The sequence below is a fragment of the Aspergillus mulundensis genome (assembly GCF_003369625.1).
Source record: "Aspergillus mulundensis strain DSM 5745 chromosome Unknown scaffold_12, whole genome shotgun sequence".
Taxonomy (NCBI): Eukaryota; Fungi; Ascomycota; class Eurotiomycetes; order Eurotiales; family Aspergillaceae; genus Aspergillus; species Aspergillus mulundensis.
This window is the reverse complement of record NW_020797900.1, coordinates 1001460-1026120: the sequence shown is the minus strand read 5'-3', so window position 1 is coordinate 1026120 and position 24661 is coordinate 1001460. Positions and strand designations below refer to the sequence as shown.

Sequence of the window (24661 nt, the reverse complement as noted above, 5' to 3'; positions counted from 1 at the left end):
GGGCTTCGTCCAATAATCAATGCCGCACTAATAACTCCAATAAAATGGGACAAGGGCCCTAATCGCTTTATTCAATGGCTGATATATTGAAAAACGGCGGAGACGTCTCGCTCCTGAGTCTCTTGTCGAATCAAAAGGTCTTGGATTTGGTTGAGCGGCCCCTTATCGCCGGTGTTCACAAAATGGTTCCAAGAACTGGTGTCACCATAGAGCATAGCTGGGGCCTTGATATACTGTGTGCCATCGGGCCTGCATCTTTTGCACTTGAAGGTGTCATGTGTATCACTCGTCGTTTCTGGCTTGAACTGGAACAGTTCACGGAGCGAGTCCAAGGAGAAATGTCGCTCAACGTCCTCAGCGGAGTCCACCACGCAGGAGGAAAGCGACTGTTTATGAGACTGGCGTTGAAAAATCTTCTCTTCTATTGATCCAGTTGCGATGAAGCGATAGACAAAACAGTCTTTCTTTTGGCCATCACGCCAAACTCGCGCCAATGCCTGTTGATCGGCTGCTGGGTTCCAGTCGGGATCGAACAGCACGAGCCTGTTTGCACCGATCAGGTTCAGACCACAACCACCGGCTTTGCTGCTGAGCAGAAAAACAAACTCTTCACCGTCGGGGTCATTGAACTTGTCAACCAGCTTCTGCCGTTTCTTCACGTTCATCTTTCCGTCCAGTCTGAGACAACCGTAAGCTCTTGACCTGCAAAGCTTTTCAAAGACATCGAGCGTTTGTGTGTAGTTGCTGATTAAGACGATCTTATCATTTGTGTCCTGACGTATTCGTGCCAGCATTCGATCAAGGACCATCATCTTCCCTGAATACCATGGCCTGACATCTCTGTCCCGACCCCTTGCTTCCACGGCGACATAATCATCAGGAAATGCGTGCTCGCATCCAGGGAGATCAATGGAGAGATTCAGCAGATCAGGATGGTTGCAAAGTTTCTTCAAAAGCCCGATTGCTTTCAGAGGCTGACTGCCTTTGCCCCTGAGAAGGCTTTTGATCTCTGGACTATCAATGAAATGTTTGTACAGGTCAAGTTGAAATTGTGAGAGGTTGCAGAACACAACATGCTCATACTTGACGGGCAAGTACTTGGACAATATATCGTTTGTCCTCCGAATAATGTACTTGTTAACGATGCCAGAAAGCTCGGCTAGACGTTCATCGCCTTTCTTTCTGTCTTCTTCCGTGCCTGCTGCATCTCTCCCTCTGAGGATGGGTATTTCAAATCTCTTTCGGAACTCGTTTTGTGATCCAAGTAGGTCTGGGTTGGCGAAATTAAGGAGTGCGAAATATTCCGATAGGTCGTTCTGAATGGGCGTTCCGGACAAAATTACTCGCCTTTGCACGTTGAGGCTGTTGAGGGCTGTCCAAGTCAAGCTCTCTTTATTCTTCAACCGATGGCCTTCGTCGCAAAGCAGCAGGCCAATGGGGCTATCTTTCAATGTATCGACATACAGCCGCAGTGTTTCATAGGAAACAATGAGTACTGGTCTGACGATAGAGCGGCCCGAAGATATTGCCCATTGTTTCAATTGGCTGGTGAGCTCCGTCTTGGAAGCTTTTCCATCCACGGCAAATGGAGTGATAGTGTCCTTCCCAAGCCACTTTCCTACTTCAGTCAGTGACTGTCTGCTAAGTGTCAAATAGTGACTTACCGAGCTCATTGGCCCAATTCCCAACCAAACTGGAGGGACACGCAATGATGCATTTCTGGATGGTCGTCTTTCCAGCCTCGGGAGATTGCTTCAGAAGTGTCCACATCAAAGAAATGCATTGGAGCTACCACCGTAAGCCTCATGAATTGATTGGACAGCTGTGAACTTACTGTCTTGCCTAGTCCCATCCCGTCTGCCATAATGCAGCCGTTGGCGTTTTTATCAATCATTCCAGTAGTGCAACGGTAGAGGAACTAGGTCTGTTAGCTGGAACGCCCGCTGCACTGTAATTCTTGCAGAAGCTTACCTTGACTCCTTCCACTTGATGCGGACGCAAAATCTTGGCTAACCTGGGGTCGATTACCACTGGAACTTTGGGGCGCTCTTCCACCTTCTTCTTCAGCCCAAGAATGTCCGCCAAGCTTTTATGTACGAGAGGCTCATCCAGCTTCTGGTCCTTATCCTCGCCATCTTTATCCTGTTCCTTGGGGGTTGCTTCATCAATATCGTCGACGGTTGGATCATAAAGAACAATCGCAAACTCTCCGCTTGGGTCATGCAAAGGCTTCACCACGAATGTGGCGCCCTGCCTCATGCCCAGGGTTGGAGCTGGCCGCGAGCTATCGTATGAGCCACTGGACTTGTTCATCAAGGGCACCTTGAATCTTTGTTTGAACGTCAAGTCCTTGTCCTTAGCTTTGAAAACCGGAAATCTGTTTACATCTCGAGTGGCGAGTGCCAGGCGTTCCTCGTTGGTGTACGGCTTCACGCTATTGTCGTCGACATTTCCATCTGCCCCTGCATAATTCACCTTCCTCCGTTTCCTTGCTGGTTTATCTGAGGCTCTCGTTGGTGTGGCTGATCCGGGACATTTGAACGGCTTCGAGAGGCGGTCGATGGAGTTGGAAGAACCGCTGACGCGCGATGCTACAGGCGTAACAACGCCTCCTTCGTTGGATGGTCGCGGGCGATACCTTCCTCTATTAGACCTTGACTTCTCAGCAGATTTATTAGGCCATATACTTACATTTATGGGGTTCGCAGCCCTGTAAATCTGACCTTGCGCAGTCCCGATGTTTGATCGTGGTTTTGCCTCTCAGCGATGCACGCGTTTTGCCTGAGCCTACGCCGCCGTCCCAAACGCCAAATAATCGCGTGGTCACGTGCTGATACCGTACCTATGATAAGCGTATGCCCCGCAAATAATGCAACAGCTCTCCCACCTTACTATTGGCTTCAAAGAACCTCGGAACTGGACAACACCGGTAGGTTGAGTATCAGCGCAATGTCTGCGGACTTCTGGGCCGGCTATATTAGCGGCGCCATTGGTATAATTATTGGGAATCCTCTTGATCTCATCAAGGTCCGATTGCAAGCAAGCAGCTCTACAAATGGCCCTGTGTCACCTCGGCAATTGAGTCACTTTGAAAGCACAAGTACCCTTGTGCGAGGTATGCTGAGCTCTGTGTAACTGCAAGTAATGTACATAATAATTGACCCTATACCAGGTGCTGCGGCCCCTATTCTCGGATATGGAGCTCTCAATGCTCTACTCTTCGTGTCCTATAACCGGGCATTAATGCTCTTGGATAAATCCGTCATTGACCCTACGGATCCACAAAATTGTGCTCTCTATAAGCTATGGCTTGCTGGGGCACTTGGCGGGATTGCCAGCTGGACTGTCTCCTCGCCAACAGAGTTCATCAAATGCCGAGCACAGCTTGACGCTCGTCCAGGAGTCTCATCCTGGACAGTCGCAAACGATATCGTCCGGAATCGCGGCTGGAGAGGCTTATATTTTGCTGGTGGAGTAACTTGTGCTAGGGACTCTATAGGCTATGGATTCTAGTATGTTCTTCCTACGTCTTCTTCCTGCAGGGCAATCGTTTACTTTTACGACAGCTTCTGGTCCTACGAGTATTGCAAGAGATTAATGTCCTCGCACGATGAAGATCCAAGGAGCGCTGCATTGAAGGTGTTTTTATGCGGCGGCATTGCTGGAATCGTTACATGGGCTTCTGTATTTCCACTCGACGTTATCAAAACTCGACTGCAGGCGAATACGATTGCAGCTCATGCTGAAGCACGTCCATTATTGCAGGCACAGACCCACAAACATACCCTGGGTACATTCGACCTGGCTAAGGATATGTATCGGACGGAAGGCCTCAAGGCTTTCTATCGGGGCATAGGAGTATGCAGTCTTAGAGCCTTCATCGTAAACGCCGCCCAGGTAATGTCTTTACCACACATTGCCAAATCGTCAGCTAATGTTCGAGTAGTGGGCTACCTATGAGTGGCTTATGAGATACCTTCAGAGTCCAGCGTGGAATAAGCCACTTGAAATCCAATCATAACTAACCCAGCTTAGAGGCGGTATACATAAAGAAGTTAACTGACTGTCCAACGCTTTGAGTCGGCTGCGGCCATGTGGTAGGGCCTATAGTCGTATAAAATATATACTTAAATGTAGACCTTATAAAAGACCTCCACCTGCAAAAAGTGCCATGGCCAAGTGGTCACGCGATCATGCGAACATAAATATCTCGGTCTTGTAATTCGCAAAGACCATCAGATTGCGATTGATGTTTCATGGATACTCAAGATAGGGCTACTCGGCATGCTTCGGGAAAGTACAGTGTGAGCAGGGAACCCCGGCCATGGAGTACTAAGTGTCTGGACAGCAGGTATATATCTATATCAACCCATGAGATTATCGTGTCTTGAAAAACCCATGAGCAATACTATAATGGTTTTCGGTGAAGATTATCCCAGCCTCCTCCAAACTATGCAAGGGTTGACTTGTATCTATGCTAGCGGCTGCTTGTAAATGAATTTCATTTCGATGTCAGGGAGAAGTGGGACCTGTATGTACAAGTTCCGAGAACCGGCGGAATTGCCGGGGAGGAACGGACAGCGCACTCGGCGGTTTTGAGTAGTATAACCAGCGACTTTCGGCACTTATTTCTCACGTGTGTTGTCCATAACTGAAACGTTTGTGATTGGCTGAATTTTTTTTCTTCAACAACCCGCATTGAAGATTGAAGCCCTAGAAGTCGATCCCGCGTGGTTTGTCTGTTACCACGCATTCGTGTACCGGGGTGTAGGCAGCTTGTTGCCGGTTGATTGGGCTGCCTGCGAAAGAGGAGCAAAGCCCGTACCCCGTAGTTGCTTTACTGAACCGATTGTTGAAGGCCGTAGATCTGACCATGCATGTTGGTGACAACGACAACAGGTCTAGCTGTCCATGACCATTTCATCACCCTCTTGCCGGCGTGGGCCATTATCGGTGGTCAGGCCTACAGCAGCCTCGGCAATCTTCTGCGAATGGGGCTCTTCACGTAGTAGGCGGAGTCTGACAACCAAGAAACGAGTTAGCCAGGGTCAGCGAGGTGGTTGCGCCAGGACAAACCTTCTCTTGTGATTCTTGCCTTTCCTATGGGCCACAAGGTTGTAGTCGCTCTCAAACCATTTGGCGCATTCGACGCAGTAGTGCTTCCCTAAGCCGGGGAGGTCTTCGGGGTCTTTGGTCGCCTTGTACTGAGAAAGGTGCTTCGAGCTCTCGACATCCGCGCGGACCTGGTCATAGTCTCTGAAAAATCTGTGTTAGCGCCACCCGTTCAATCGCAACATCAGCAAGTCTGGCAAGAGGGAAAAATACCTGGTTCTGCGCTTCGTCTTGGTTCTCCTCACAGCGCCCATCTTGATGATTATCGACCCAAGTCAGACCCTAGCTCGTCCGCAACAGCGTCGTCCAGAGTATGGATGTGTTCAATCACCGATAAACGGAAAAAGCTAAGGCCGCGGCGGCGTGAAAGCGGGTCAGGAATCTCCAAATCGTTCGTTCTGTGTGCGCGGAAGGGCACTGCGCAAAAACTGGGTGGGTGTGATTGGTCCAGGTCAGCTTGAGTCTTGGCGACGGACCGCGGGCGGTACTCAATTCGGTAAGCCTCGGTTCTAGCTCGGCTCAGTCAGCAATTTACCTTGGGCGATTCTCCGTACGGCCATCCCACACTGTTGTTGCTGGCGGTAATTTTATGACGATTCCACTCTTCGGCACCTGCGCTCCGAATCTTCGCCGGCCAGTTGCGGGAGAAGCAAAGTAATCGAGTTTCAGGAGTTCGAGCTCGTGTACTTGATCATGCTAGTCAGCTGCGAAAGGCAAGGCAAGTAGGCGCTGAGTGTGGCTTGCAGCCGTCCTTTCTCGAGCTTTATTTAGTCCATTAAACGCTGCATCACCTCGAGATGAGGCTATGATGTAAGGCTTCTTTCAACAGACAGGGTGTAATCAGGACAGTGTGATTGGCTACTAAGGATACCGGTCTCACATGCCATTGTTACCGGCAGCGTACTTACATTACGTGGTAATGCTTGTCGCTATGGGGAACTAAATAGCAGTGTTGAAAAAGACCTATAGAATGTCATTTCTGTAGAGCTACAAGGCTAGAAATTATGTTCAGTAGATGCCATATTACAGCCTATACACCGGCAAGCTGGAAAAGAACTATATTCCTTCTCATGGCCGCGGCAGGAGGCTCCTGCTCTTCCATGTCTCCGGTTGCATGTTTTGGTTCGGGGGCGCCCGAAAGCGTACAGCGGCTGTAAGGTAAGCAGCGGTTACGGGCCCTCCACTCCGGTTCAGAGGAGCAACCTGAGGGTCAGTCAAACAAGAATTCTCGCACTTGAAAACCCAAGCTTCCTTTTAATCGGCAACCTTCCCTTGGGTTTCAATCTTTCCTTCTCCCTTCACTCTCCACTCTATTTCCCCAGGTTGAAGCTGTTACTTGGTTTAGCTCTCCAGCGTGTTGTGGCCTAGCCATCTTGCATAGAGAGCTTCCATCATGATCACCACAAGGCTTGCGCGCATGGGTGCGCTGGTAGGTACCCCATATTCGTCATCTCGCATAGCTGGCTCGAAGTTGCTGCTCTACGCGCAATGGACGCTGGTCATGCACGAATCGATCGTTTAGCGGCTAACATGGTCTTTTTCGCAGGCCCCCCAGTCCCGTCTCGTAAGAACCCAATACTGGCTTTACTCTGCAGCCTGGATTTCGAGGAATTCCAGGAATTTGAAGAGTACAAAAAGGAGAGAAGACTGACCTCCATGTAGCTCTTCCGGACTCGGGGCATGGCCACCGTCGCCGACCTCGACAAGAAGGTCGAGATGTGCAATCTCGAGAAGGTGAGTGGTTATTCCTGCTACCGTAGTTTCTTCGGTTGCCTCGGATGAGCTAGTGACGCCGGACATATTCCGCTAACGGTCGCATTGCAGGGCAACTACATCAACTACAAGTATGCAACGTCTTTTGGTCGATTGAGTCTCGGAGTTCCGCCCTTTGGCTTGCTCCAGTCATTGGCATCGACTAACATGTTTTTTCAACTTGCAGAAAGATGTCCGAGAATCTGGACGTTGTTCGCCGTCGCCTGACCCGTCCTCTCACATACGCCGAGAAGATCCTGTACTCTCACCTTGACGACCCCCAGAACCAGGAGATCGAGCGTGGCAAGTCCTACCTCAAACTCCGCCCCGACCGTGTTGCTTGCCAGGATGCCACCGCTCAGATGGCCATCCTGCAGTTCATGTCTGCTGGCATGCCCTCCGTCGCTACCCCCACCACTGTCCACTGTGACCACTTGATTGAGGCTCAGCTCGGTGGTGAGAAGGATCTTGCCCGCGCCAACGAGATTAACAAGGAGGTCTACGACTTCCTTGCCTCCTCCACTGCCAAGTACAACATCGGTTTCTGGAAGCCTGGCTCTGGTATCATTCACCAGATTATCCTCGAGAACTACGCTTTCCCCGGTGGTCTGATGATCGGTACCGACTCTCACACTCCTAACGCTGGTGGTCTCGCTATTGCTGCCATTGGTGTTGGTGGTGCCGATGCTGTCGATGTCATGGCTGGCCTTCCTTGGGAGTTGAAGGCTCCTAAGGTCATCGGTGTTAAGCTCACCGGTGAGATGTCCGGCTGGACCGCTCCTAAGGGTAAGTTACACTTTTCAACGTTTCAGGGAGTTGCATACTAACTATTTCCAGATATCATCCTCAAGGTCGCTGGTCTCCTTACTGTCAAGGGTGGTACTGGTGCCATCATTGAATACCACGGTCCTGGTGTCAACTCCCTGTCTGCCACCGGTATGGCCACCATCTGTAACATGGGTGCTGAAATTGGTGCCACCACCTCCCTCTTCCCCTTCAACGACCGCATGTACGACTACCTGAAGGCCACCAAGCGTCAGCAGATCGGTGACTTCGCCCGCTCCTACGCCAAGGACCTCCGCGAGGATGAGGGTGCTGAGTACGACCAGCTGATCGAGATCAACCTGTCCGAGCTCGAGCCTCACATCAACGGACCCTTCACCCCTGACTTGGCCACCCCTATCTCCCAGTTCAAGGAGGCTGTCAAGGCCAACGGCTGGCCTGAGGAGCTCAAGGTCGGTCTCATCGGATCTTGCACTAACTCCTCTTACGAGGATATGTCCCGTGCTGCTTCTATCGCCCAGGACGCTCTCGACCACGGACTCAAATCCAAGTCTATCTTCACCGTTACCCCCGGTTCCGAGCAGATCCGCGCTACTATTGAGCGTGACGGTCAGCTCAAGACCCTCGAGGAGTTCGGTGGTGTCATCCTTGCCAACGCCTGCGGTCCTTGCATTGGTCAGTGGGATCGCCAGGACGTCAAGAAGGGTACCGCCAACTCCATTGTCTCTTCTTACAACCGTAACTTCACCGGTCGTAACGATGCTAACCCTGCTACTCACGCCTTCGTCACTTCCCCCGACCTTGTCGTTGCCCTGAGCATTGCTGGTACCCTCAACTTCAACCCTCTCACCGACACCCTCAAGGACAAGGACGGCAAGGAGTTCAAGCTCAAGGCCCCCACCGGTGACGGTCTCCCCAACCGTGGCTACGACCCCGGTCGTGACACCTACCAGGCTCCTCCTGCCGACCGCAGCAGCGTCGACGTTGCCGTTTCCCCCTCCAGTGACCGCCTGCAGCTCCTTGCTGGCTTCCAGGCCTGGGACGGCAAGGATGCCACCGACATCCCCATCCTCATCAAGTGCCAGGGCAAGACCACTACTGACCACATCTCCATGGCTGGCCCATGGCTCAAGTACCGTGGGCACCTTGACAACATCTCCAACAACATGCTGATCGGCGCCACCAACGCTGAGAACGGCGAGGCCAACAAGATCAGGAACGTCTTCACCGGCGAGTACGATGCTGTCCCTGCTACCGCTCGTGACTACAAGGCTCGTGGTATCAAGTGGGTTGTTATCGGTGACTGGAACTACGGTGAGGGTAGCTCTCGTGAGCACGCCGCTCTTGAGCCCCGCCACCTTGGTGGTCTCGCCATCATCACCCGCAGCTTCGCCCGTATCGTAAGTTACCCGATGCATCTTCATCATATAAACGAAGTCGTTGACTAACAAATCCCTCTAGCACGAAACCAACCTCAAGAAGCAGGGTATGCTTCCTCTCACCTTCTCCGACCCCGCCGACTACGACCGCATTCCCCACGATGCTAAGGTCGACCTCCTTTGCACTGAGCTTGCCGTCGACAAGCCCATGACTCTCCGTGTTCACCCCAAGGATGGTGCCGCCTTCGACGTCAAGCTCAGCCACACCTTCAACGAGTCCCAGATCGAGTGGTTCAAGGACGGCTCCGCCCTCAACACCATGGCCCGCAAGGCCGGCAACTAAACGACATTCTGTAAATTATGTGTCTTGTGCTTTGAACAGTTAGCAGCGAAGAAAGAAAAGCAGTATCATGGCTGCTAATGGTCTTTCTATGATTGATATCACGGAGTGAGGTTTCGAAAATTTTTACGAATCGCTTTCTGCTCATGGGTTGTTTTGGCACCCTTTGGGTGGACTACATGGATATATCACTTGTTTTTGTTACATCGTCCATTGTATGTTAGGGATTGGATGCATACCATACACTATTTCCTTTACTTCAATAGTTCTGCCGTCGTAAATGCACTTCTGCTGCGTTTCACTGTCTGTAACCCGTTGTAGCTTATCAACTTGCAACCTCTCAGTGGGCGATGACATAAGGATCGCGTGCTCTGCCGACTGGCCGAGGCCAATTGCCCCGCCTCGGCCTTGAGCAATGAGTATATCACCGTGACTGGGGTATATTATGGGGCATCTACTCCGTATTTCTCGATGAAATTATAGACTACTACCTGCATTAAGAGCTAGACCCTCAGAATACACCATCTCTTACTTTGACCGTGATTCGACTCGCTGCAACTCGGTAGGTAAAAAATCGATTGTTCTTGACCGTGCTGATTCCTGTTTGCAGCTCTCTCTAAACCAAAGATCATTGCAGCTGGATCTATAAATGGCTCAGTTAGTTCCTCTGCCTGAGGTGGAAAGGCTCAGTGCCTCGGTGGTCCGTATCCTAGGAGGAAATCCTGGAAAGGTGTGTGATGCTCGCAATTGCTCTGAGGCTTGTAAGCGCTCTATCATTTCAGATTCGACGCGGTAGCAGTCATTTAAGCTGACTTTGCGCCGCCTGGTATAGTTTACGCTACAAGGTGGGTTTAATCCATACTACGGGTCTGGGACAAACCCACTATATCTAACGCTCTTTGTAGGAACAAACACATATTTAATTGGCCAAGGGCCTCGACGTATCCTCATTGACACCGGGGAAGGGAAGCAGTCTTGGGCCGCGCGTTTGAAAAAAGTGTTGGCAGATGAGAATGCGACGGTCCACCAGGCTCTTGTAACGCACTGGCACCATGATCATGTTGGCGGCATCCCGGATTTACTAAGACTATGCCCTGAAGTGACCATATACAAGCACCAACCTGGGGAAGGACAGGTGGATATCCAGAATGGGCAAGTCTTCCAGGTTGAAGGGGCGACGCTCAAAGCCGCCCATACGCCAGGCCATACAGTCGACCATATGATGTTTGTGTTTGAGGAAGAAGATGCAATTTTTACGGGTGACAGTGAGTAAATGTGGTGTCGGACTTATGCCCAAGTTGCTGATTTCCTAATCTACAGATGTCCTGGGGCATGGGACGGCAGTTTTTGAGGATCTCAAGGCTTATCTCGACAGCTTGAAGCGAATGCAAGACCGTGTATCTGGGCGAGGGTACCCCGGCCATGGGGCGGTGGTCGAAAGTGCCACGGCCAAAATAGCAGGGTACATACGGCACCGACAACAGCGCGAGGACGAAATCATACGGGTGCTTCGTTACGGGAAACTCGATGTCGGGGACCACGAGCGCTCACCCGAACGGAAGTCATGGTGGACACCTCTTGAGATCGTGAAGATAATTTACCGAGATGTCCCCGAAAACCTCCATCTCCCCGCTGCGAATGGGGTTATACAGGTGCTGAATAAGTTGGCAGTTGAAGGGAAGGTCATCCATGACACGGACTCGGGCCGCTGGACCCTGAATACGGGCAAGCCAGCCTTATAATAGAAGATGCGCCGCCAATGCGGTCTCTCCCTGCTTATCGCTGTGGTGTAGTACGTCAAGTTGAATAAATTAAAATGACCTTGGCAGATTGTCTGGACCGGTGCAAATCCCGCTCAAAAGCTAAGCGCTGTAAGTAAGAGCCAGAAATTTCTAGGTCCACTGGGCACAAACATGGATGTATAGCGATAAGGATAATAATGCCTGGCAGAATGCTAGGGAAAGATTCCATGGAAGACACAGTGGGCTCTAGAGAGGAGCGCTGAGTGGCTGGTTGAGATGCCGTCAACACTCTGACTTCATCGTTACTGGACCAATTTTGTCCCGTCCCGGTTTGGTGGTATCGTCATCACTTCAGCATTCCTTGGATGCGCTGGCTCTGCCCTACAAAACCAAGACAAAGCCGTATCGCGCCCATCTCCATATATTTGTCTTCGATGAGTTCGTTAATGAAGAGCCTGTGATCGCTACACTCTGCTGCTTCTCTCCAATCCCAAATTCCGTCATTCCGCCCCTCCTTAGGCTTCCTACCGCCAACTCCCCCGCGCATAGATACAAAAAGAAAAGGTAAGCTGCCAACCTGCCTTTGAACAAGCGGGCACCCTTATGTTCTTTTAGCAATTTGTTCCACGTATATCTAGGCCCGATTTATATATCTATCTTTTGCCCCTGCATTTGTTTTTCTTTATCGCTGTCGCAGTCTTTCTTGGACGTTCACCGACGTCATTGCTTGACAATATTCTTACTGAGCTCCATCTCAAGCAAGGTTCTGCGCATATATCTTTTCGCCCTTGTATCGGCCGTCCTTCGCATACCGATCGCCTCATTGATCTTCGCCCTTTACGAGCTTCCGCATTCATACGACCTGCACCATGCCCAGCGTTGAGGACTCCACCCAAAATGAATCGAGACTTCTTCTCGTTTCGAATAGGTTACCCATCACCATCAAGAGATCAGAAGATGGAAAATATGACTTTTCAATGTCGTCCGGTGGCCTGGTTAGTGGCCTGAGTGGCTTATCGAAAACCACGACCTTCCAATGGTACGGCTGGCCCGGTTTGGAGGTTCCAGAAGAAGAGATCCCGACATTGAAGAACCGGTTAAAGGAGGAATATAACGCTGTCCCGGTGTTCATCGATGACGAACTTGCGGACAGACATTACAACGGATTTTCCAGTCAGTGTTCTCCGACCATCTGGGTAAACGGTGCAATGCTGACGGAGCTTGTCCTGCATCATAGATTCTATCCTCTGGCCCCTTTTCCATTACCATCCCGGTGAGATCACGTTCGACGAGTCTGCTTGGGAGGCATACAAGGAGGCAAACCGCCTATTCGCACGGGCCGTCGCAAGCCAGGTTCAGGATGGCGACTTGATTTGGGTCCACGACTACCATCTGATGCTCCTTCCGGAGATGCTCCGGGAAGAGATCGGAAACACCAAGAAGAACATTAAGATCGGATTTTTCCTCCATACCCCATTCCCCAGCAGTGAAATCTACCGAATTCTGCCGGTCCGAAACGAGCTGTTGCTTGGACTTCTCCACTGCGACCTCATCGGTTTCCACACTTACGACTACACGAGGCATTTCCTCAGCGCTTGCTCACGGCTGCTGTACGTGTCTTCTCTTTCTTTGTCCCTGGGTCATGCAAGGGCTAACATAATTCTAGGGGCCTGCCAACTACTCCTAATGGGATAGAGTTCCAAGGCAAGATAGTCGCCTGCGGTGCTTTCCCTATTGGTATTGACCCAGAGAAGTTCAAGGAGGGCTTGAAGAAGGAAAAGGTCCAGAAGCGAATCGCAACGTTGGAACAGAAGTTTCAGGGCGTGAAGCTCATGGTGGGTGTTGACCGGTTGGATTATATCAAGGGTGTTCCTCAGAAGCTACATGCTCTTGAGGTGTTCCTGAGCGATCATCCCGAGTGGGTGGGCAAGGTGGTCCTTGTGCAAGTTGCCGTTCCCAGTCGTCAGGATGTGGAGGAATACCAAAATCTGAGAGCCGTCGTGAACGAACTTGTAGGAAGAATTAACGGGAAATTTGGTAAGTCGATCCCGCAAAGTTTAGCGCATTTATTTCTAACCCAAAGTCAGGAACTGTTGAATTTATGCCCATCCATTTCCTCCACAAGTCGGTCAACTTTGATGAACTCATTGCCCTCTACGCTGTATCGGACGCTTGCGTTGTCTCTTCCACTCGAGATGGTATGAACCTCGTTTCGTACGAGTACATTGCCACCCAGGAGAAACGTCACGGCTCGATGGTGCTCTCTGAGTTTGCCGGTGCCGCCCAGAGTCTCAACGGAAGCATAGTCGTCAACCCTTGGAATACTGAGGAGCTTGCAGCGGCCTACCACGAGGCAGTCACAATGAGCGACGAGCAGCGAGCCCTCAACTTTTCGAAGCTGGATAAATACGTCAACAAGTACACAAGGTTCGTTTCACCTAGCTGCAGATTAAAACATGTTGCTAACTATAACCAGTGCCTTCTGGGGCCAATCATTCGTCACCGAATTGAAGAGAATTTCGGCGCAAGCCGCGGGGAAACTCCCCACCAAAGACACGCAGGTAAACGGAGAAACTAATGGGCCGGAGACTTCGTCGCAATAGGCCTATCAATCAACAAAATCCTATCCGACCGGAAAAGCTAGTAATAACGAGAACGATGGCTGCGGTTGGAAACATGTTAAACTTCCTCTAGGACCCAAAACGCCGAAAAGCGAACGCTATTCTGGGGCTCCCAACAACATTCCACCTTGAACTAGATGAGATCTTTCCGAATAATCCTTACTCTCCGTTTTCTTGCGTACGGGTGGGTATTAGGGTAATAAAAGTTTGGGGTCTCGCACATGAAGTAGACTCCTGACTTACAGTGGCTTAGAGGTGTCGGCTTATGTATTTAGTGACTCTTGATCCATTCTTGTGAATAGAAAACATCGCATTCCATTGTATCATGCCTTCCTCTGGTTGTCACCTTTCTGAAGTAGTTGTATCAACACTTCGCGAGAGTTAGGGCAGGGGTTGACCCTTCGCGCTGACTCCACCCAGATAACTTCAGCTGCGCTGCGTCGCTAGAAGGAGCAGCAATCTTTAGCATGTTGTTAGATTATATAACATATATGTGCAGGGTGAGTTCCTATGAACGGCTGAATATCTGAATGCAGCATCCTCCAGTTCAAGTTAAACGAGTGTATCTTGAGATGTGAGCGGCAGACAAACGCTTTTCGGCAGTGCTACCTACTTAAGGACAGTCCCTCTCCAAGAAGAGCATCAACAGATACGAGCTACTGGCTGGATGAGAAGAAGAGCAAGTTGTAAGCGTTATTCCCCATTTCTGTTGCACCTCTTGGTACTGTAGGATTGAATTGCTGTACTTGAGATGCTGTACTTAAGCGTCAACTACGTATCTCAGTATGAGGTCAGGTTTACCAAAAGAAACCCAAAACGCATCCATTTTATCAAAAGCAGTAGTCTAAAGACAAAGACAGAAGACCCGGGTCAACAAAAACAGCCTCGAACACCACAATATCAACAAATTCGGAAAGAGATTAGACATTTAACATGATTCTCCAAAAGCGTATATTGGATGTCGACCACTCGCAAAAAAACTCAAGTTCCGTAGAGACCACGAGCCTCTGATGGACCAGAGCCAAAGGGGCTCGCACCGGTGGGGAACCGATGAGATGTAGGACGTCTCTGGCTGCTACCAGCCGATGTACATCACTGGGCAACCGGCTGCACAAGTATATGCCGAATACTATGCAGTCGTCCCGTGATGCATACGGGAGGCTGGTGGTGTTACTGGCTGCGTGTGGCACCGTTATTGACGCACCTGGTATGTATGGAAGCTAGATAGTCACAAACATGGTCAGTATGGCTGGCAGGGGCGAATTTGCGTACGGGGAGGCACTCGTACAATCGGACTTGTGACAAATTGGATAGGCACATTCGTGTGCGTATCCACGAGGCTGAGGAAACGATCGGTGAGATGCCGAAATCTAGGGTTCCCTTTACACAGCGAAGCCCTACAGAAGTTTTGAAGCCCCAGAGGGCTCTTTTCGATCTCTGGCGCCGGAGGGCAGCCTCGAAAGTAGACCGCAATTTCTAACCTCTGTTTAGAGGCAGAAGCATGTCAGCAGGATGCCATCTACCTGGGACGCAAGAGGAGGGGCGGAGTGACGGACATCTGAGCCAGAAATGCCAACTGCATGGTGCAGCATAGCCGCCTTACCCACGATGGCTATCCTCGCGCGGCAGAAACCAGGGTCTGTTGCGAGGGTTAGGATAACGGCACGCGTTGTTCGCTCAAGGGTCGGAGAGGCGAATTGGGCCATGACGAGGTGGAATGTCGGTTTCTGCGATGTTGAATACTATGGCGGAGGATCCGAAGTGGGTGAAGAACGTGACGAAAGGCTAGGTAGGGTAGGCGACAGCTGATGGAATAAAAGCCGGGACTGGGGGTACGAGTGGTGGGAGGTTAGGATCGGACAGACGATGCAATGCAATATCGGGACTGATGGACGACGTAGTAAGAGGTCAGGATCAGCTTGCTGTGAGGACTGGAGGATTAGCGACTGATGAGACCAAGGACGGTGATTTCTGGATATCGAAAGTAGTAGTCCGCAGGAGAGACGAGAGGCCTTTTATACCGTTCTCCCTGGCGTTGCTTGATCTTTTCTGGCTGCAGAGCTGAAGGATTCATTGTCCAAGTATAACAAAGAGGCAGGTTGAGTGGCTTATACAATGTCTCTCAATTCATTGTCACATGGAATTGGCATAGCTGACGAGCTGAGACATCTGGTAACAGAAAGAGTCTGGTGTGCAGGTTGAGTGTGCTCTTTCGCCTCATGGTCCCTTAGAGCTAGGACGGCCCAAAGAAGAGTCAGCATCTGAGCGCAGAATGGAACATGATTCACTATTGGTATTGACTGGCATTCTAGGTGAGCATTTATAGAGACAAAGTGCAGCAATTCGAATGTTGAATTCACACAGTAGCCTTGTGGTTCGACTAGAAAGTAATCAAAGATCAGAAAACACAAAGGAAACTAAACATTTGAACCGACAACAGACCACAAATGTGAGGGTTGAACCTTGTAATCTCACCTGCACATGTACGGCAGTGTTGCTACCACTGTACGCAAGGATTTCCAGGCCACATCACCATTGTTCACCTATAGGTCAAATCGATAGGCGGCAGAGGTGGCATCCGATTGTTGTCAATGAGGCTCTGACGAAATTCCCTTATGATATCCCACTTATTTACACCCTCGGGTTTCCGAGTACGACAATTAAGGTTGTTCCACAGCGGCTGAAGCACGGGGTTGAGATCCTTTTCGATGAACCGAGCTTGGTCATCCCTTTTGACCCTAACCAACCCGAGGAGAATCATGTCCTGCCAGCCTTCATCCACTGACTTGATATGGCCCCAATCGCGGCAAAAGAGGTAGATCAGGGCCTCGACCAACAAGCTAGGCTTTAGGGTCTTCACGGCGTACAACTCTTCCGCCCATGGCCCCGATCCATCCTCGCACTTGTACAGGTCGATATCACTTGAAAGCATGAAATGAGGATGATCAGCTGGAAACCGTTCAGTATCAGGGCATTTCGCGTCCGTGCAAGCATCTGTGAGAACCAAGTCGGGCCACCACCCGCTCCAGAGAGTCTTAGACTGGATGAACAGGGATAGCACGTTATAGTACTCATACTTTGACGGCTCAAGGTGGAAGTGGATGTCGGCAATGGGATGAAACCGGTTCCTTGCGCCCAGAGTATTCATCTCGTTTAAACCCAACGGTCCATGAAGATCAACCGAATCTGGAGCAACCCGATCCTCCTTTTGTTCCGCGCAGTCCTGGTCTATACAGAGAGTGAATCCGCCAGCAATCAGAGCCTCTTTAGCCGCCTCAATCTTGTCATCCGGGACCACGAAATCAACTTGAGGAAACCGGTGGTCGAGTCCGACCAGCCCAACGGCGAGCCAGCCCCAGAGGACGTTGGGAACTTTCGCATGATCCAAAATCCGAGCCACGTCGGCCGCTGTCCGTAGTATCAGCATCCATCATATCAACCTATCGTCGAAATCTTACCTGGCTTCGCGGGGATGCGGTCTGGGAGTGTCGTGGGCATCCCCAAGAATCCAAACCGATCATATTGAATTTCCTCCATGATGAAAGGTTCCGTAAGAAGGCGTAGATGAAGATCTTGTGACGATAGATTCGGTTTGTGCAATAGAGCATGTTCGGGAAACTCGCTACTTATTTATATCCGCCTTTTCACACTATTCTGTCAACCAAAGCACTGGGAACCTCCTTTTCATCCTTTGATGGAACATGCAACGCCCCAATTCCTGACCGTGGCTCGAGTGGGCACTTGGGACGCCTTTTCTGCGAAAAGACAATGATTAGTTCATCCATGAGTGCACCGTCTATTCTTTCAAACAGAAAGTCCATGATACCCCCAGTGTCCTAGCACGACTGCAGAGCAGTCATTTTCACACGACCATTTTCAGCACTGGCAACATTAAATCGTTTTGAGAGCGCTTTCCCTTCGTTCTCTTTGTGGGAAGCCATACCCTCTGGACTTAGGATGGCTGTAAACCTGGTCAGGGAACCGCCAAAGATTCATTCATATGGGCCCGCCCCTCCCACCTTTCTTCCATTCAGCCACTCAGCTTCACATGGGAAACTGTAACACTGTTCTTTAGCACAGTATATGGATTGGTCACTCGGAAATTTTTCCAAGAAACCAACAAAGATCCAATCCATTCGAGGGCACATGCATCACCCTCTCTCGGTTCATGGAAAGTCCCAAGCGCCCTTCGCTAAGCACAGGCATGGAGTAGCGTCTAGCGCATTTTGACGGTATCCAACAAGATGCAATCATCCCGAGGGTTCAGACTTCTCGACTCCTCGAGGGATCGGTCAAAGTAACCCAGTGATGGTTCTAGCTCGTTCTTTGTTCTTTGACTGTGAGCGCCCCGTAACTGGTGCAAAAGTGGTACTCGCATCATCCCCGGATGGGCAGCAGAAGATTTTTTGTGGGAGACCAAAATCGCCATCACTTGACAGCCAGGGTTGGTGAAGCACTCCGTAGGAGTGAGGTGTCTTGATTGGCTACGGTAGGTAGTTGCAAACAGAACAAACTCAGAACCCCCGTCAATCCGAAATTCCTCTTGCGGAGCTTTTGCCTACTCTATCTAAACCGCCTGCAACCTCAAACTCTCGCTCATAGACACCCGGCGCATTGAATTGGGCTGCCAATCTCTACGCTGCTCAATCCTGTCTGCAGTGAAATCGCGGCAAGATCTCCGCCTCGCTCCTCACATTTTCCCCGACCAGTAAGACTTGCTCTTCGAAGTAATACACTAATTCAAACGTTGGCTCACGCCTGATTGCAGCAGATCGATCACATACAGCAAATATGGCGCCTAGTCAAGTTTTACGAGCAATGCAGCCCTTGCGATCATCTACCGTCCGGTCAACATTGTCCCTATCCTCAAAATCCCCCGCCGCTTTGCAATGCAACAGACCAACTTTTCCATCCCGCCGACTCATCACTTCTGCTCCAAGAACAGTTTCGCAGCAACAAGAAGAAACTAAATCAAGCGTCCGACCCTCCGCCGAACCTCCATCTCTCCGCGAATACCCCTACACATTGAAGAAGGGCACAGTTGTCTCTGTCGGACGGATGGATCGTTGCGTCCGCGTTGAACACCGCCATAATGTCTGGGACGACTTCTTGCGCAAGAACTACCCTAAGGTCACTACATTCATGGTCTCAGATCCTCAGAACTCTTTACGCGAAGGCGACGTGATTGAATTCTCGTCCGGGTACCCGAAGAGTCGTCGCGTACATCACGTCGTCGAGCGTATCATTGCCCCTTTTGGTCAAACTATCAAGGATAGACCGGCTGTTCTTTCCAGGGAGGAGAGAAATGCGATCCGCGTTGAGAAGCGAGTAGCGAAAGCGGCGCGCAGGGAACAGAGGAGGCTTGAGAGCGGTGCCACCCAATCTCAGACGCCTGTGCACGGGCAGGAACACATTGGGCGCATTCGGAGGCTAGTTTTGGAGAGGACGGCTGAGAGCAGTGCGAATGTTGGGGTGTCGGCTTAGGCGAAGTCTGAGCGCTGGGAAGCTGTATTATATTGTTTTGTTACTTACATAGTGTATGCTTATGGTATCTTGGGAAATTCAATTGACGGGGATTTTTAGGTGTACTGTGGAGTACATACAGTGCAATTAAATGTAGAGAGTGCTGGATAATAGGGCATGGATGCTTTTATATGTGTATATATTCTTTATATTCGTATTATAACTACAACAGCCCGGTTTTATTTGTCCCCTGATTAGTTGGTGGGCCCTACTATTACCGGGTATTATAGGTATTAATAGGCATTACTTTTGCACCTTATAATTTTTTATTTACCCTAGCTATTATACTTTTAAAAACTATATTTTTTATATATAGCGCTTGCTTATAGTTTTAGTAATTTTTTTTATAATTTTTATAGCTATTTTTTTTTATATTTATAGCTATAAGTATTTTTTTATATAATTATTATTTTAAAAGGCCTAGTTTATATATATTAAGGGCGGTATAGTTAATATTTTTATATAAACTAGGCTTGTAAATTTACTTATATTAAAAAAATTTTAATTTAAAAAAGCTTTAATTCCTGGGTCCTAGTGTACCAGCCCCTATTTAAGTATTTTATTAACTTTTTTATTATTTTTATTATTTTTTTAAGCCTTTTATTAAGCTTTTTTTAAGCACTTTTTTTAATTTTATTAAACTTTTTTTTTATCGCTATTTATAGCACAAGTAACTCCCTTTATATACATGCCTTTAGCCTATTAATCTTTTTTTATATATACTACCATACCGCCCCCTATATGCTATTATATTTATATTATAACTATAATAGCCTGGTTTTATTTATTCCTTAATTAGTTAGTGGGCCCTACTATTACCAGGTATTATAAATATTAATAGGTATTACTTTTATACCCTATAATTTTTTATTTACCCTGGCTACTATGCTTTTAAAAACTATGTTTTTTATATATAATACTTACTTATAATTTTAATAATTTTTTTTATAGTTTTTATAGCTATTTTTTTTTTATAGTTATAAGTATTTTTTTATATAATTATTATTTTAAAGGGCCTAGTTTATATATATTAAAAATAATATAGTTAATATTTTTATATAAACTAGGCTTGTAAATTTACTTATATTAAAAAAACTTTAATTTAAAAAAGCTTTAATTTTTAGGCCCTAGCGTACCAGCCCTTATTTAGGTACCTTATTAATTTTTTTATTATTTTTATTATTTTTTTAAGCTTTTTATTAAGCTTTTTTTAGGCGCTTTTTTTAATCTTATTAAATTTTTTTTATTTTTATTTATAATACAAGTAACTCCCTTTATATACACGCCTTTAGCTTATTAATTTTTTTTTATATATACTGCTATACCGCCTCTTATATATTATTATTCTTTTTTATTATATATTTTTTATGTATTTAAGTTAGCGGGTTAATATTAATTTAGGCCGGGTTTATTATAATTTATACTTCTAGGGCTTTAAGGTTTATAGGTATTATTAATATTATTATTATTAATATTATTACAGGGTTTAATAATAGTGTGCTATTTATAATATATATTTTTAGCTATTTATTAATATATATATATATAGGGCATGCTATAATAATATATATACTTATTATAAATACTTTAATTTTTATTTTTTACTTTTTATATTATATAATAATTTTATATACTTTATTTTTATTTTATTTACTTAATAATTTTTAAGCTAGTATTTTTTAACATGCCTTAGCCTTAGCTTTTTATTAATACTTTATTTTATAATACTATACCTTTAATTTATTTTAATATACCTGTGTATAAGTTAATCCCCTTTACTTATTTTTAATATAAAATAGTTAAATCTTTTTTTAAAGCCTTTTATTTTTTACCTTATAATTACTTTTAATATTCTTAAGCTTTAATTAATAAAATAGGTTATTAATATATAAATAAAACTTTAAGTTAAGGTAATTAACATACTAGTATATATTTTAAAATAAATTATTTAGGTTTATAAGATTTATGCTATTTTATTTAATAATAAATTTATTTAGGCTTTTATATTAGGCCATGCAGTTTATATTTTTAGCTTTAGTAAGTTTTATAATAAGTAATAATAATAGGTTATATAGGTATAAAAAGGTAGGTTATATAAGTATAAAATTAATAGTTTTTATATTATATATTTTATTTTTTTTAATACTTTTTTATATTATTTACTATAATTAGCTGCTTTTAGTCTTTTACCCTATTTAGTATAATTTTATTATTTATTTTATTTTTAGGTATAGCTTTATTCCCTATTTATAATACTTTTTACCTTATAAATTTAGCTATTTTACCATGCCTTCCTATACTTTGTTTAGTATTTTATTTTTATTTATTTTTTTTTATACTTTTAATTACTAGTATTATAGGCTGTTTTCCTACTTTTTTATTTTTTTATAAAACTTATAATTTACTAATTTTTAAAAAAAAACTAAGTATATTATTATAATAGCTATAACCCCAGGAGCTATAAGTGCCTTATTTATATAATTAATCTTATTTTTATATACTTTTTTTTAGTATATTTAATTTATTATTAATAATTTTTATTAGCCTTTTTTAACCCTAGATCCTATTTTAAGTATAATTATTACTATTTTAATTTACTAGCTTATGCCTCCTGCGTTTACTTTATTTTTATTTTTTTTTATATTATTATTAACCTTAATATTAAGCCCCCTAGCGCCAGGTTCTTTGGGTATAGCTATTTTTAAGCTAACCTAGTTTATACTAATATTTATGCTATATAATAACCTTTTTTTTTATTTTTTATAATTAATTATATTTAGCTAATTAACTAGGTATTATAAAGCGCCCTTATTAGGCTTAATATAATTATTAAATAATTAATAGCTACTATACTTATTACAAGCTATATTAAAAATATAACTAGCTTTAGGTAGTTATTACCTAAAAGTATTTTATTTATAAAAAGGTTTTAAATTTAGCTAATTTACTAAATAAATATATTTTTTATTAAAAGCTTTTATTAAATATACTAGCACGGGCTTTAAAAAATATCCTAGTTATAATTATTAGTTTTTTTAAGTATAATACTTAAATACTATTAATTTTAGGCTATATAAAGATTACTTACCTAAGATATTACTTTTTATTTATAAAAAAAATTATATAGTATTTAAATACTTTTTTTAACTATATTAATAAATATTATAATTTTTAAAAATACTACATAGCTAGTGGTATAAACCTTTAAAATAATTTTAATTTTTATCTAAAGCCTAGCCTTAACTTCCTAATTTAGTAAATTTTTAGTAGAAACTCCCTGGAGTATAGTAGGTTTATATATAATATTTAGTTAATTAATAACTTTTTTACCTATACTAGTTTATTTATAAAACACTGTGCCCGTGCTAGTTTTAATAATATTAATTATATATTTTAAATATAAAAGTTTATTTATTATTATATAGGCCCCCTGGGTAATTTATAAAAAAGTAATAATATTATATTTATATAAATATACTAGCTTAATTTTATTAAGGCCCTTAAATATTATTTAAGGCGTAATATATTTTTAAATAAGGTTAAAAAGGCCTTAAAGTAAATTAATTAGTTTATTTATGTATATAACTTATAGTATAATATTTTTTTTAAGCTAAGTTTATTTTTAAGTAAAATATAAACCTTGGCTTTTTATAATTAATATTTTAAATATAATTTATAGCTAATAATAAGCTAGGCAAGTGCTATAACCTTTTTTTTTAATTAAAAATATTTAAAATAAATATTTTTATACCTAATATTTTTATAATTTTTTTTTAAAGCGTTAGCTTAACCCTATTATTACTAATAATACTTATTTAATAAAAGCTAAATAAAATCTTGTTCTTTTTTTTTAAAAGCTATTAAACCTATTTAATAATCCCTTATTAACTAAGTTATACCTTAAAATAAACCCCTATAATATTAGTGTTTTTATTACTAAAAATAAAAATAATCCAGCACTTTAGTGGTTTTTTACTATAATTAATTTTAATTACCTATTTTATTTACTACTTTACTATATTCTTTTTACGCTAAGGGTGGGATAGGCTACTTTTATAAATAAAAAATTTATACTTTAATATAAACTAAATAGGAATAAAATAAAAACTAAAACTAGGTAATAATAGCTATATTTTACTAGTTTTATATTTTTACTTATAAAAAAAGTTTTAATATTTTACACTAGGGTGGCATGCTTTTTTAATAGTTTTTAATAAATATTTAATTATATATAAAAAATTTATATTTATTTAGCATCCGCTATAATTAAAAAACCTATTATTTTATTAATTATAGTAGTGCTTTTTGGGCCTTAAATAAAGATTATAATTTAGTATAAATTAATAAGTATATATTTTTAGGCTTTAATTACAAGGGTAATAACTAGTATATATATAAGTTTTATTATAATTTTATAGCCCTGGTGCTGCGGTATAGCACCCTAACTTTATTTATTACTTTTATAGCTAATCTAGGGTAGAAAAAGATTATTAAAAAGCTTATTTAAAATAATAATAATAACCTAATATAATACTAGCAGGACTAGCTAAATTTAGTATATTATATATTTTATATAAAAAATAAAATAATACTTTAAAAATTTAAAAATAATACTTTTAGTAAGTATATTACCTATTATTTTATTATTAAGTTTTAAAAGCAGGGTTTACCTTATTTTTATATTTTTTATTAGCTTAAGTAAAGGTTTACTACACAGGAAAATATTAATAACCTTATTTTAATTAAAATTCCTAACTTAAATATTATTTTTAAAGGGGATTTTAATCCCAAGGCCTTATTTAATATTATTAAAGGTAATATAATTTATAGGTTATATAAAAAGCTTAAGCTAAATATATTATATTATTTTAATAATAATAAAAAGCCCTAAAAATATAATAAAGGCTTTTTTAAGCTATTTTATTTTAAAATAATTTTTTATAAAAGCTATTACCCTAAATACTAATAATATAATAATAGTGCCTATATTAATGTCCCTAACCTAAATAATAAAAAAAAATAATTTAAATAAGTAATAAATAGGTGGTATTTTATTTCTTTTACCTTTTTTATTACTATTATGCGTATATTAATATAAAAGTTATTTAAAATATTTTAATTATTAAATATATTTACAAGTATATTTACAAGGGATTTTTAAAGGCATGTATCTAGTTTAATATTATTAATAAAGTTACTTATTATATTAATAATTAATTTATTAGTGCCTTAAAGGCTATATAATATTTAATAAAATACTTTATTTACTTTTATTATTTGCTGGTTAAGTAGCTTAAAATCCATAATAAAAATTATAAGAGTTTTATTTTTAGGAAAAACTAGGTAAAAAAGTAAATTAGGGAAAAGGGTAAGGTATTAAAAATTATTAAATTAAAGGCTTTTTTTAAG

The 24661-nt window shown here is 43.7% G+C and overlaps 8 protein-coding genes across 8 annotated transcripts; 5 read left to right on the top strand and 3 right to left on the bottom strand.

Moving 5' to 3' along the window:
• Positions 1-71: 71 nt before the first annotated feature.
• Positions 72-2313, bottom strand: DSM5745_09615 (DNA-dependent ATPase RAD54; the record flags this gene model as incomplete). Its single annotated transcript, XM_026751631.1, has 4 exons — positions 72-1618; positions 1665-1788; positions 1835-1918; positions 1972-2313. The coding sequence occupies 4 exons, from the start codon at positions 2311-2313 to the stop codon at positions 72-74; spliced, it is 2097 nt and encodes a 698-aa protein (XP_026599979.1).
• A 636-nt stretch (positions 2314-2949) lies between these two features.
• On the top strand, positions 2950-3946 carry DSM5745_09614 (putative mitochondrial carrier protein; the record flags this gene model as incomplete). Its single annotated transcript, XM_026751630.1, has 4 exons — positions 2950-3115; positions 3173-3512; positions 3567-3897; positions 3944-3946. The coding sequence occupies 4 exons, from the start codon at positions 2950-2952 to the stop codon at positions 3944-3946; spliced, it is 840 nt and encodes a 279-aa protein (XP_026599978.1).
• Positions 3947-4901: 955 nt separating this feature from the next.
• Positions 4902-5366, bottom strand: DSM5745_09613 (putative C2H2 finger domain protein; the record flags this gene model as incomplete). Its single annotated transcript, XM_026751629.1, has 3 exons — positions 4902-5019; positions 5077-5256; positions 5326-5366. The coding sequence occupies 3 exons, from the start codon at positions 5364-5366 to the stop codon at positions 4902-4904; spliced, it is 339 nt and encodes a 112-aa protein (XP_026599977.1).
• A 1139-nt stretch (positions 5367-6505) lies between these two features.
• On the top strand, positions 6506-9369 carry acoA (aconitate hydratase ACO1; the record flags this gene model as incomplete). The annotated part of the gene is made up of 6 exons (XM_026751628.1): positions 6506-6541; positions 6775-6846; positions 6937-7013; positions 7052-7650; positions 7702-9047; positions 9109-9369. The coding sequence occupies 6 exons, from the start codon at positions 6506-6508 to the stop codon at positions 9367-9369; spliced, it is 2391 nt and encodes a 796-aa protein (XP_026599976.1).
• Positions 9370-10015: 646 nt separating this feature from the next.
• Positions 10016-11108, top strand: DSM5745_09611 (putative metallo-beta-lactamase domain protein; the record flags this gene model as incomplete). The annotated part of the gene is made up of 4 exons (XM_026751627.1): positions 10016-10096; positions 10199-10211; positions 10272-10631; positions 10687-11108. The coding sequence occupies 4 exons, from the start codon at positions 10016-10018 to the stop codon at positions 11106-11108; spliced, it is 876 nt and encodes a 291-aa protein (XP_026599975.1).
• Positions 11109-11977: 869 nt separating this feature from the next.
• DSM5745_09610 (glycosyltransferase family 20 protein) lies at positions 11978-13711 on the top strand (the record flags this gene model as incomplete). Its single annotated transcript, XM_026751626.1, has 5 exons — positions 11978-12281; positions 12346-12718; positions 12775-13145; positions 13196-13535; positions 13585-13711. The coding sequence occupies 5 exons, from the start codon at positions 11978-11980 to the stop codon at positions 13709-13711; spliced, it is 1515 nt and encodes a 504-aa protein (XP_026599974.1).
• A 2557-nt stretch (positions 13712-16268) lies between these two features.
• Positions 16269-17266, bottom strand: DSM5745_09609 (uncharacterized protein; the record flags this gene model as incomplete). Its single annotated transcript, XM_026751625.1, has 2 exons — positions 16269-17137; positions 17188-17266. The coding sequence occupies 2 exons, from the start codon at positions 17264-17266 to the stop codon at positions 16269-16271; spliced, it is 948 nt and encodes a 315-aa protein (XP_026599973.1).
• A 1254-nt stretch (positions 17267-18520) lies between these two features.
• Positions 18521-19213, top strand: DSM5745_09608 (uncharacterized protein; the record flags this gene model as incomplete). Its single annotated transcript, XM_026751624.1, has 1 exon — positions 18521-19213. The coding sequence occupies one exon, from the start codon at positions 18521-18523 to the stop codon at positions 19211-19213; it is 693 nt and encodes a 230-aa protein (XP_026599972.1).
• Between the last annotated feature and the right edge of the window lie 5448 nt (positions 19214-24661).